We start from the raw sequence: 13,491 nt of genomic DNA, 5'->3' as shown, positions 1-13,491 counted from the left end.
TTTTTTCTTATATGATATATAATTATTTCACAGGACACCTGCCAAGCTATATTATGTGTGTTGTAACATTTTGTAGTGCTCCCCACCTCAAGCTGGTTGTCTTGTCTACAAGGGACAGTCACGTATATCTCATGTTAAAATAGGTCGCTGTTACCTATATCTATAAATTCCCAACCAACCTATCAGCCTACGATGGCCGTTGTGCAGGCAAATGGGTGTATATGTGTGGTTTAATGGTCGAGAGCGAGACATTAAGTAATAATGTAATTAAGCTTGAGACCATTAAACAACTTAAAATACTTTGCAATGAAATACATAACGCGGGTCACAAATTTTAACTAGTATAAATAATTTATGCTTGGCACATTGGCCGTACCATTTTTTGAAATAATGATACGCCAACACCGAAGGATGACGTCACATATGTATTTTAAAGGGGATTAGTTGTCCACAGACAAGCCGAGCACGTTTAACACCAAGCAGCTAATCTAGCATATCATGCAATACATAGGTATATATATATATATATATATATATATATAAGCAAGTAATGTAAACTACTCACTATAATCCAATCGAAATAAACACATCCAATAGAAATGAACAACTGGTTTTTGCACCCAGCTTGGCTGAAAATCCTGGATCAAGAAGGGCGGGACAAACCACACCGGCTTTTATATAAAAAACAACTGCACATGCAGATTTCCCCTAAACCAATAAATGTTGTAAATAGGCTGGTCCATCATTGCACAAGGGGAACCCGCTCATGTTTACAACATATCTCATGATCAGATTCTGTACACAATTTAACAGAAAAACAAGCTGGGGTTTTAGGCCCTTGACCCTCTCAGTAGACTTACATATACAACGCTCCCGGGATCCGCAGCTGGATTAATTTACTTGTGGTTTATGGTCACTCGCCTGAAAAAATGTAGGTTTGGCTCTGCCTGTGGTAGCTAATACCCCCCAAATGGGACACAATTACAAAATTTTGCCCCTCTTGCTGCAACCATCCCATCACACCACTGCCTCTATCCTTTCCTTTATAATTTTATGCAGTTAAAACAAAATAACATTTAATTCTTACAAATTATTTTATTATAAAAACTAAAATAAAGAATGATAAATATAACAGTAGGAATAAAGTAATTTATAAAATAAAACTTATACAATAGTTGTTACACTTGAACATCTTCATTAGCCCTGGTTGGTGTAAAGCTAGATGTTAAAGGACAATATTGGTGTCAGTCATTATCACATTCAATTACTTTTTTGAATTGTCAGATATCCTCTCACAGTCTCACATAACAACTTTTGGTCTTCGAAGGAATTGTTAGTGAGCAAAAATTCGGCCGTGTATCTGTTATCACTCGTCACTTCAGTCAGTTATATTGAAGGATAACTCGTGTTTTCCTTTTGTGTTCGTCACTTCCTTTTGTAGAAACCTTCATTACGCATCTATCATAGCAATGATCTCTGCGTTAAAATTATATTTGGAACGTATTTAACGAGTTCTATCACATATGCAATAATGACTGACACCAATATTGTCCTTTAAACCTGATTTTATTTATTACACATTGAATCTGGTAGAATATATAATACTGCCAGCTTTTATACCAGTAATAGATGAACTACCCTTTATACTACTATACAGTAAATAATATCAAATTAAAAACCACTTGTATAATATTATATATATAAACAGACTGTTATATTTCCCAGTAATCATAAATAATTTTAATGGACTACATTGTAATTACTAATGAGAATCTTCTACTTCATTTGTTTAAATGACTTTCCATTTCATTTATATTAAAATTTTATTATTATTACTATAAAATAAAGTACATTAGATTAATCATATACCTTATGTTGATATATATAGATATAATAATAAAATCATTTAATATATATCATTTAAATTTTTGGGAATTTGTATTGGATAAAAATCACTATGTTCACTGAAAACAATAATATTCTCGAAAGCAACAAATTCTCAGCTTTAATTTGTTATAAACTATCTTCATTTGGCAGTTAAATTTTAGTGCAACTTTTAATGCACCGGTACTTTGACACAATATAGCCCAGTTGGAGCTGATGTACCATAAAACTTCATTTCATTCATTCATTAATTAATATAATGGTACACATTTTTGGGGGTTGACAATGCAGAGGAAGGAAATGGTTTAACATTCTACTGTACTGTTCCAACTTGCAGAGGAAGGGGAAGAGGTAGTAGAATAGAATACCATTGATAACGGTTTAAAATTACTTCCTGGATGGTAAAATATACCGGCAGTTCTATGTTCAGCTTTCAAAGATTTCTTCCCACACAGAGAAAAAAAATGAGTAGGAAATGAACCAGGAAAGTGAAAATATTTAAAATGGGAGGAGTAGATTATTATATAAAAATAAATTAAGTTAAAATACAGTAAATCAAATTGCTGGGTATTTCATTTTGAGCCACCAAGATATTTTTGAATTAAAAATATCAGAATTTCCCATACAATCACAGAGGGCAAGAGATAAAACAATACTTCTATACTCTGTATGGCTATATAGTAGTATTGTGATCATAAAACAATATATAGATCTGAATAGCCATACAATAGACAATAACTGGTTGAATTAAACAGTAGATATTATAAAATAATACCAATACAATCATATAATAGTTTATAACTGGTTGAATTAAACAGTAGTTCTAATAAAACAATCTAATAAATAGATCGACATAGCCATACAATAGTTAAAAACTGGTTGAATTAAACAGCTGATATAATAAAACAATACCTTTATATTTATATACAACCATAATAACTGGTTGAATTAAACAGTAGTTCTAATAAAACAATACTTAGATCTACATATTTCGCCATACAATAGTTAATAACTAGTTGAATTAAACGGTAGGTACAATAAAACAATATATAGTCATAAAATAGACAATAACTGGTTAACAGTAGTTATAATAAAACAATATATGTATCTCTTGCTATACAGACATAAAATAGAAAATAACTGGTTAAAGTACAGGTCGGCAGTAGTCGGTACGCTTTCATTCTATAGTATTACAACAACACATAATTTTGTAAGAATATTACTGACATTAATTTGAATACCGCACAGGAATTAAATATCAAAATAATGAGGTGCACGTATTTTTTATTATGTACGAATTTGAATATTTTGTTGACAAACGATTTTTGTGTGTGGTCTGAAACTGCCTGTTTAAATAAAGATAAGAGTTATGTCCCTTTACTGTCGGTAAAAACATCTGACAAGAAAAATTTTGAAATCCCAACATTGCCTACAGTAAAACTTCACGAATATAATCAAATAGTTCTCTAAGTATCATAAAAATGTGTAAATTCTATACAATAATTCGTTGAAATCATGTTTAAAATTTGAAATAAAACATTTAATTATTCAGCAGTAATTTAGGAATAAAGATGTATACAAGAGCTAAATCTGCCTATAGCACGTATTATTTACGGCTATAAATTTTATATTAATTATTAGGCCATATAAAAAAACATTGTGGTTCTAAGATAATCCTGTGTGATGTGTCCCTAATAAAGATGTATGCCCATATGTATGCAAGTATTTTTTACGGCTTCAAATTTTATAATAATTATAGGAAGTATTATTTTACGGCTTCAAATTTTATAATAATTATAAGGCCATATAAAAAAATATTCTGGTTCTAAGAGCCATTTTTTTTTTTAAATTTAAAAAAGTCTCATTAATTTCCGGACACAAATAGTTTACTCAATAAAAAAAGTCACAAATGTGCTGTATCCATGACAGTCAAATCTGATATGAAATCAAATCTCGTACAACATACAATAATAGGGATTTGCCTGCTTCCATCAACATCACGAAGATCCCCTAGAATTTATTCATAATGCTTATCTGATTATGAAATAATATTCTCGATATATGCCATGTCAAAATTAATATTGTCTTAATAAACTGTCACATATAATCAAATGCTTTAATGTTTTACAAAAACTTTTAGAAGTCACTATCTATAGAGATTTTTACCCCATAAAATATCTTTTATTTGTAGTCTAGCTCAGTCTACAAATTAGATATTTTATATTTACTCTGAGAAAATGTTTTTGGCTAATTTAAATCATAGCCAATTGATTTGGACATTTTGCACTATGTTTGTACCAAGTTATTAACACTAAGATAAATTTGTATTATAAAAGCACAATGTAGGCATTCTAAAATATATATCACTAAATAAAATAATAAAAAATAGATTTATCAAATATCAACAATTAAATAGGACGGAATGATAAATGTAAATTAACCCGGTGTAATTTTATCTTGCCCGCTTGGTCAGTTTCCTCTTAGAAACAGGGTGAGGCATGGTTTGGTTCAGCATTTTAGGTTTGGAGTTATTTCGACTTAGTTGTGGCAGAACTGGCATGGTTTTATTTAATGACATATTATGCTGAAAATGACAACGAGAAAATACATATTTAACTACGGGTAACACATAAAAAAATAGAATTCCAACAAATAGTAACTTCCCACTTTTACAAGATGCAGTGTTACTCTTTATATTATAGTCCACCTCTCTTTTACTAGGTGCATTGCTAATCTTTATAGTTTATTCCCTCTTTTACTGGGGGCATGGTTTATCTTTATAGTGCGCCCCTGTTTTAATAGTTGCATTGCTAATCCTTATAGTGGACCCCTGTTTTACTAGGTGCACTGTTAATTATAAATTGCATTCCTGTTTTACCAGTTGTATAGATAATCTTTATAATACACCCCCTTACTATGTCAACTGGTAACCTTTAAAGAGTATCCAGTTTTTTATTAGGTGGATTAATAATTTGTATAGTGCATCCCGTTTTACTAGAAACAAGGTAATTATTACCAAGATATACGATGACAGCCTTTTTCTAATTTAGATTACATGTCAATTTAATAATAAATCTACATACCAGTTGACGTCTACGAACACGAGCTTCATTAAGTAGTCCTATATCATTGATACTATTAACAGAATGGCGTCTATTAGAAGAGTCTTCTACATGTTTTGTAGCTGATACTATCATATGACAACCACCACATGCTACCTGTAATAATATAACAGGTACACCAGGTGAGACACCTAGGTCATTTCGGGACTAACATATGGTTCTATTTTATTTTAATAATTCGCTTGCGCCCAGGGGTCTTTAACAGTGGGAGGAAACTAGAGGATACAGAGAAAACCCACGGGGTTGGACAGGCGACCCAACTCTTTGTCACGTACAACCGGGGAATCAAAACCACACCAGTTGCTTGTATGACAGACCTTATGATGCAACGCGCACGTGCTAACCATTCAGCGATCCAACCTCCACAAGTCAGAGAACTATCATCATACCATTTATTCAAAATAAATTATTTTTGGTACGATTGTATTAAAGTAAGTTATGGTATTCCTATCTAATCTGGAGTGTTGGATGGCTGAATGGTTAGCGTATGCCCGCTGTATCATAAGGTCTATCATTGAGTCAACTGGCGTGGTTTCGATTCCCTGGTGTATGTGGCAAGGAGTAGGGTCCTCTTGGGTTTTCTCCAAAAATAAGCACATTTTATACATTACATTGTAAAATTACATTACATTGTAAAATTAATATAATTACCTTATGAACAAAGAACTGTCTAAATCTGTTAACTCTCTGAGGTAAAAATTGATTAGAATAACTATCTTGTTCTTGTGCTAATCTACCATGTCTACCATTACCACACGTATATAAAAACCCATTCTCTACAATTATAATCATTACATTTACATCAAGCTATAAAGTAGAACAGCGTTCACAAGGTGCAATAAAGTGAAACAAGGGCCATAACTCCAGAAGAAACTAACGGAAATTATTGAAATTAAATAGGATTCTTCATCTCACTAAAACAAACAACATATATTAATTTCAAAACGGACGGGGGCAACGACAATAGATTGTATAAATCTGTGCGAACCTGTGCGAACACTGTTTCGAATACACCCTTAGTTTCTGGGGATGAATATTAAATATAAGACAATATATACATACTCAAAAGTACTTTTACTTTTTTAAAATCCTGGTCCAAAATGCATTAAAATCGATCAAATCTAATTTATGAGTCATAATCATTAAGTTACGATCATTTAAAGTTTGCATTGGTTCCTATTGATTTATGCTGTCATCTTTATGTATTTTTTCATACAAGCCATAAATGTTTGGTAGGGGATTTTATACTTGAATGTACTTAATTACATAAGTATAACATTTACATAACCAACTGCCGTTAATTTGTTGCTTGCATCAATATCTTGGTTTACAGTTCACCGTATCTTCATATCAAAACTTAAATTCATCATTAATTGTTAAAAGCAACATTAATTTAAAGGTTATAGAATTTGCAATCATTGAAAATTTTCTAAGCATAACATTAAATGATATTTGTATAAAAATAATAAGTAAAGATAAGAAACCTGATATAATGGCAGTGAAGTTTTCACCACAAGATACATCAACGGCTTTAAAACCAAGTTCTACACACTTCGGTGTCCATAATTGTAATTCAGATGTACCTCTTCCAAGCTGACCATTTGATCCATCTCCAAATGTATAAACTTTACCATCCACTACAAATACATGTGTCATATGTTATCCAATCTGATTAAAATACAGATCTATATGTTGTTTCCTTTTTTCATACTTTCGATGGACTACACTACATGCGAGAGGCTTTTGACCCTATGATGTTAGACATTTGATTAACCAATCAGCCTTGATGTCTCTTGTGGATTACCCACTCACGTCAAAACTCACCGTAAAATCATTTCATTGGCTAATTCCTAACATCAATAGGAATGCAGGTTTCGTTTAATCTTGTGTATCTAGCACCAATTTCTTTCACATTCGTTTAATATCCAATCTTTGTTTAAAAATTTGTAAAAACTGTTTAAAATTACCATAAATCGTTTAATTTGTACTTCTGTCCAGTTTAAAGCTGACCATTCAATTTTGATAATGAGTGTCCAATTTACAAGTGTTTAATTTCTCAATCATTGTTAAAAAAACCCCAACCCAATTGATTAAATAATTAATGATGTATAATGATTAATTTTTGAACAGTGATCAGGAAATTAAATACTTGTAAATTGGACACTCATTATCAAAATTAATCAGTCAGCTTTAAACTGGACACATGTACAAATTAGATGATTTTTGGTGATTTTAAACGATTTTTACAAATTTTTAAACAAAGATTTGATATTAAACGAATGTGAAAGAAATTAGTGCTAGATACACAAGATTAAACAATACCTGGGTTACAGTGATACTTCCATCATTTTAAATATAAATTATCATGCTAATTAATTCACAAATGAAGAAAATACTGTTTAACATCTAATACCTAGTTACTTCAGTTATTTAAGACTACCAATATTAATTTTGCATGAAAGTTGAGAGGGTTAAATGAAACCGAATCATCACATGTACTAGAATATAAATATAAAACCAACCTGTTACTACGGCTGTATGTGATCCACCACATGATACAGCTTTCACTTTTTCTGGTATAGAAGACACATGATGTGGTGTAAGAGCTTCTCTTACAGATTTTTCTAAACCAAGCTTTCCTTCATCTGTTTCTCCAAAAGTATATAGTTTACCACTTACTGTAATTATAAACAACAATATTCTTTAACAGAACGAACAAAAATATTTAAAAAATTATTATCAAGCTTGTTCATTTCCCATACAAAAATATAATATTTTAAATCTAAAGTCAATCAGATGATAACTTTGGTCTCTAGTACCATAACTCTGGTAGTAATTATCGGAAATCATTGAAAATCTCTGGGTTTCTTTGTCTCACGAATGAACAAAAATATTTAAGAAATTATTATCAAGCTTGTTCATTTCCCATACAATAATAAAAATATTTTTAATCTGATTTCACTGTGTGTAGGTTTTAACAGGAAGAGTGATAACTGAATGATAAACTAATATATTATTTCACCTGTTACAAATGCTGTATGATAATAACCACATGATATACAAGTTATTTTTTCATCAAATGGTAATAAAGTTGGTATATTGTGTTCTTTTTCATCACCTAATCCTAATTTACCATCATCACCACCACCCCATACATATACTTCACCATTTACTACAAAACACATATAATCATAGTTAATACATAATAATAATAATAATTAATTTATATAGCACCGACAAATCAAGCAAGCTGCTCTAAGGCGCTTTACATAATACTTTTACTCTTTCTTGAGTTATAACAACTTCCATTATCTTTTTTTTTAAAAAAGGCTGTCTCATCAACATTTAACAGATTTTAAAGATACGTATTTAAAGATACGTTATGTAAGCTTTAGATAAAGAACTGATATTTCTCGCTATAAAAGTTAAAAAATGGATAATGAAAAGGAAATATGTTGGAAATTTCAGACCAATTACTGTACTTTATTCTGAGCTAAGTTACAGCTGTTTGGAGAATAGTGGAGTCTTGATTGTCATTGCAATCATTGTTATGATAGTAAACAAAGTTTTGATTATCCATTTTTTAATTATAATCAGTAACTGCCAAAGCATCTTCGAATCATGACCTTGAACAAAGTGTATAACTTTAAAGTCAATTGGTTATTAACTTTAGCCTTTAGAGCATCAGTTAACAGACAGTTAACAATATATGACCCCATTTCAATGTGGGCTGTATAAAAAGGCTTCGGCTATAGTGATTAGTCAAGATAGTATAATATGCAGTTGGCAAAGGTCTTGGTTTCTAAACTTCTTGTATATATTTGCCCGTCACAAATCGAGGGACTGATCAGTTTGAGTCTTCAGTAAATATTCTATAGTAATATATGGGACATAACTCTTGCAATCTAACACTTACCTCCAAAATCACATTATTAATACAGAGAGAGAGAGAGAGAGAGAGAGAGAGAGAGAGAGAGAGAGAGAGAGTTTAATGTGCACATCCACTCGACACAAACCAGTTCATTTCGGGACTAACATATGGTTCAATTTTATTTCAATAATTCACTTGCACGTAGGGGTCTTTAGCAGTGGGGGGAAACCGGAGGACCCAGACCCATGAGGTTGGACAGGCATCCCTACTCCTTGTCACGTACAAATGGGCAAAATTTAAGGAGTAAATAGATAGTTTTGGGATAAAAATGAAATTGGGTTTAACGTCCTACTGTTCTGCTCCTATACAGGGCTAATGAAGACGGGTATACGCCATACAGTGTGCTATGAGGGAAATTTTGCCAGGGCAGCGGCACTATCACCTACTCTTATATCGAATTCCAACTGCCAAGGGATCTTTTACGTGCATTCCAATGTATACACGGGACCTCGGTTTTTCGTCTCATCCGAAGGACTAGTCAGCTGTCCTTGTCAGGCCCTCCGTTCTGCACCACTGACAAGGAGAAACCACGTCGGAAAACATAAATAAATAACAATCGAAAACAAAGCAAAAGAAATCTGATGTGTTTTGAAGGATAATGGATGATTATTAGATTACCTGTTAAAGCAACACTATGGTCAGCACCACATGATAACATTTTATATTGTTGTGGTTCAACACCCTTAATACACTGTGGTTTATCAACTTGTCTAACTTCTTTTAAACCTAACTGACTCTCTGAATTACTACCACACGAATAAAGATAACCAGATTCTGAAATAGCAAATCATAAAAATTGAATTTTCTAATTTATCAGTTATATAAATGTATGGAAAACTTTTATTAAAGTGAGAGAAATGGGGTTTAATGTCCACTCGACACAAACTAGGTTCGGGACTAGCACATGGTTCAATTTTATTTCAATAATTCACTTGCGCGTAGGGGGCTTTAGCAGTGGGGGGGGGAACCAGAGGACCAGGAGAAAACCCACGAGGTTGGACAGTTGACCCTACTCCTTGTCATGTACAACCGTGGCATCAAAACCACACCAGTTGACTCAATGACAGACCTTATGATACAATGCGCATGTGCTAACCATTCGGCCATCCAACCCCTCTTAGGCCTATTAGAACATGCTGCAATAATATAGAGCTCAAATTTACAACCTCTGAAAGTGGATGAATCTTAACAACAATGGCGACTTGTAGATTTATCCAAAATAACTATTGATTGCTGTTTTATCTGATTCTTCAATTTACCTGAAGCAAAAACTGAATGAGATCTCCCACAAGCTACCAACTTGATTTTTTCATTTTTAATTGCTGCAAATTAAAAAGTAATCTTATAAGTCAACATTCTAATTAAACCATATTTAGTTAATATTCTTATCTGGCATGATGAATTGAAAACATTATAGACGTGAGTACATTTTAGTGTGGATTTTAAAGTCATTGAAAATTCGAAATTTTTCCGAAAAATACAAATGATGCACAAAGAGCTAATAAATTTATGTCACTGATCTTGGGAAATTCTATTTCTAGCATACAGTAGATATTATTTAATTAATTTTAATATTGGATACTATTAGAAGAATAAACACCGCTGTCATGGTAAATACCACACCATTATTATCAATACATAGACTTCATTTAACTCAAGAAATATTAATTTAAAGGTCACAATCAGTTGAAATGAGCCACTTAAAGAAGGCAAGTCGATAACTCAATATCATCCACAGTCTTCGACATCGCAAACACGACTCTTTGGTTTATTTAAATCAACATTGTTGTTATCTTACTGTGAAAAGATGGGCTTCTGATATCCAATATTTAACACAAAATGAAAATTTTAAAATTGGCACATGAATCGCATGCCAGTAATGCTTTCGAGTTTGTAATGAAGCGACTCGATAAACGAGACTGAACATACCCCACAGGAGAATACTACTGGTGTAATAGTATAACCAGAGGCCAAAGACGGCTATCAAAATATTACACATCTGGCTTAAAGTGTATGGTGGATTGAATCTGTATTCAACCTATCTTTATATGCTAATTTTTTTCTGACCAAATTCAAATATCACGACATAAATCATAAATATAAAATTCTTGGATACTTTTAACTTCAAAATTCCAACATACTGCATTGCCAATAAAAGAATCCTGAATCAGATATTACTCTACCAAATGATGAGCTCTTGGATTCAGGAAATTTTATACTCCCATTTAAATGCAGCAAACAATGTATCAAAAAGATTGGCAGGCAATTTCGAGTGACATTTTAAATGAAATGATGTACCAGTATTAGCAGACTGATAGTGATAAAGTTTGGATACTTACATTTAATACAGGATGGTTTCTTAGTAGTTATATCATTTCCTAAACCAAGTTGACCTTGAGCATTATTACCAAACACAAATACTCTACCACTTTCTACAAAAGTAAACCAATTTAAAGATTCAGAAAATTAAAATAGAAAAAGTTTAGGTGAAATGATCTACAAGCTTAAAAGGCGACACAGAGAGAGAAATTTGTTTAATGTCCACTCGACACAAACCAGGTCATTTCGGGACTAACATATGGGTCAATTTTTATTTCAATAATTCGCTTGCGCGTAGGGGTCGTTAGCAGTGGGAGGAAACCGGAGGACCCTGAGAAAACCCACGAGGTTATACAGGCGACCCTACTCCTTGTCACGTACAACCAGGGCGACACAGATATTAGGGTTACTGAGTAAGTTAAATGGATATTTCAAAAATGGTAGCCGTATATATAAATGATTGTAGATGTAGCTAAATACAAACCTGCTACAAGTACTGTATGTTCATCCCCACAAGAAATATCAACTACACTGTCATTATTTACCCAAAACTGATTTGGTAAAAATTCAGATAAATGACTTTTACCAAAAGTGAAAATAGCTCCAGAAACTGAAAAACAAAACAACAGAACAATTTTATTTTTGAATCGATAGGTACATGTATTTATCACAAACATTCAGATTTATAATCTTGGTTTGTAAACCTTAACCTTCCTAATATAAAGGAGAGAGAGAGAGAGAGAGAGAGAGATGGGGTTTAAGTCCACTCGACACAAACTAGGTCATTTCGGGGCTAACACATGGTTCAATTTTATTTCAATAATTCGCTTGCGCGTAGGGGTCTTTAGCAGTGGGAGGAAACCGGAGGCCCCAGAGAAAACCCACGAGGTCGAACAGGCAACCTAATATAAAGGAAGCAGTGAAACAATCCACTATCTAAAACTGTTTCAAATGCATCATATAATCCTATACCTGGTACACTCAATTTAGCACAGATCTTAAGTTTGTGTGGGGAGCAATGGTGGCTAAGTGGGTAAGACGCTGGCTTGCTAGCCTTGAGGTCGCGTGTTTGATCCTTGCATTGGCCAAGGAAGTTCAACAGGATTTTCCGACATGGTATATCCCCTTCGGCTTGTCGGTGGTGCAGGATGGAGAGTCTAACAACAAGGACAGCTGTCTAGTCATTTGGATGAGACAAAAAATTGAGGTCCCATGTATACATTGGCTTGCAGGTAAAAGATCCCTGAGCAGTTGGAATTCAATATAAGAGTAGGCCATAGTGCCACTGCCTGGGCAAAATTTCCCTCATAGCACACTGTAAGGCATTTATGCCTGTCTTCATTAGCTCAGTCGGAACAAAACAGTTGAATGTTAACTGCATTTCATTTCATTTTAGTTTGTGAGATTGGTTATAAACCAAAAGCCATAACAGGAGATGTCAATACTGTCATTGAACATTCAGATTTATAACGTGTTTCAAGTTGACTGCAGAAGGCCCGTCTATGGGAATGGTCAGAAAAATACACATGCCAACAGATAATGACAATATTTAAAACCCTACAGTGAGGGCTAAGACTGGGTCCCAGGAAGCCCTACTGGGAGCTGGGTGCCCAAATGAGCCAAACCAAGCAAGGTCTGGCAAGGCTTGGAGGCCGAGACGTCCCTACAGTAATTTTTCAGTATTTCGATATTTTTTTTTTCTTTCCGGTACTGGCATTTATTCAGTAATTTTTCGGTATTTATTTTTTTTTCAAAATATTTCATTAATTTCTAAATTAGTCGATCTATTTATTCTGAATGACAGTGCATTGGGCTGGCGCCCCCTCGATCAATTCACTTGATTTGATATACATATGTTTGTTTTTTAGTGCTTGCAATGTCTGTGTGTCTTGTCCACCGGTTCGTCTCGTTTTGTTATAATGTTTTATTGACGTTTTTTTTATAACTTTATTTATCATTTTTATGCAAATATAAATTTATAAATGATGATTGTTATTGAATGTGTGGTGCGGTCCTCCTGCACTTGTGTAATGGGAGCAAACAACCATTTTTGTGGTAAGATTTATTGCCAAGTTTTAAAGTATTCTGATTTTCGTAAAGCATGAGGAGCGAACAGTAGAGCAGAAAAATCACATGCATAGTTTTACCTGGTATTTCGAGTTCTTCCATACCATCCATTTTGGTAACTCACAACAAATTAAGGACGTACTCGCTTTGCATATTCACGTGATTCTA

At 33.0% G+C, this 13,491-nt stretch overlaps 1 protein-coding gene across 1 annotated transcript; it reads right to left on the bottom strand.

Annotated features, from left to right (window-relative positions):
* Nucleotides 1-1,075: 1,075 nt before the first annotated feature.
* LOC126812045 (X-linked retinitis pigmentosa GTPase regulator) lies at nt 1,076-13,461 on the bottom strand. The gene is made up of 11 exons (XM_050538216.2): nt 13,404-13,461; nt 11,741-11,866; nt 11,277-11,369; nt 10,197-10,259; nt 9,556-9,711; nt 8,029-8,178; nt 7,529-7,684; nt 6,491-6,643; nt 5,658-5,782; nt 4,968-5,102; nt 1,076-4,468 (listed from the first exon to the last, which is right to left on the bottom strand). The coding sequence occupies exons 1-11, from the start codon at nt 13,432-13,434 to the stop codon at nt 4,337-4,339; spliced, it is 1,320 nt and encodes a 439-aa protein (XP_050394173.2). The 5' UTR covers nt 13,435-13,461; the 3' UTR covers nt 1,076-4,336.
* Nucleotides 13,462-13,491: the final 30 nt, after the last annotated feature.

Source organism: Patella vulgata, chromosome 2 (genome assembly GCF_932274485.2).
Source record: "Patella vulgata chromosome 2, xgPatVulg1.2, whole genome shotgun sequence".
Lineage (NCBI taxonomy): Eukaryota > Metazoa > Mollusca > Gastropoda > Patellidae > Patella > Patella vulgata.
The sequence above is the reverse complement of the archived record's forward strand: the minus strand, read 5'-3'. Positions and strand labels throughout refer to the sequence as shown.

Bases quoted from the DNA above. Each gene is read 5' to 3' on its own strand.
- LOC126812045 (XM_050538216.2), bottom strand. From the start codon at position 13,434: ATGGATGGTATGGAAGAACTCGAAATACCAG. The intron at 9,712-10,196 runs GTAAATTGAAGA...TTGCTATTTCAG, and splicing joins TCATTCAGTTTTTGCTTCAG to AATCTGGTTATCTTTATTCG. The intron at 6,644-7,528 runs GTTGGTTTTATA...ATGTATTTGTAG, and splicing joins ACATACAGCCGTAGTAACAG to TGGATGGTAAAGTTTATACA.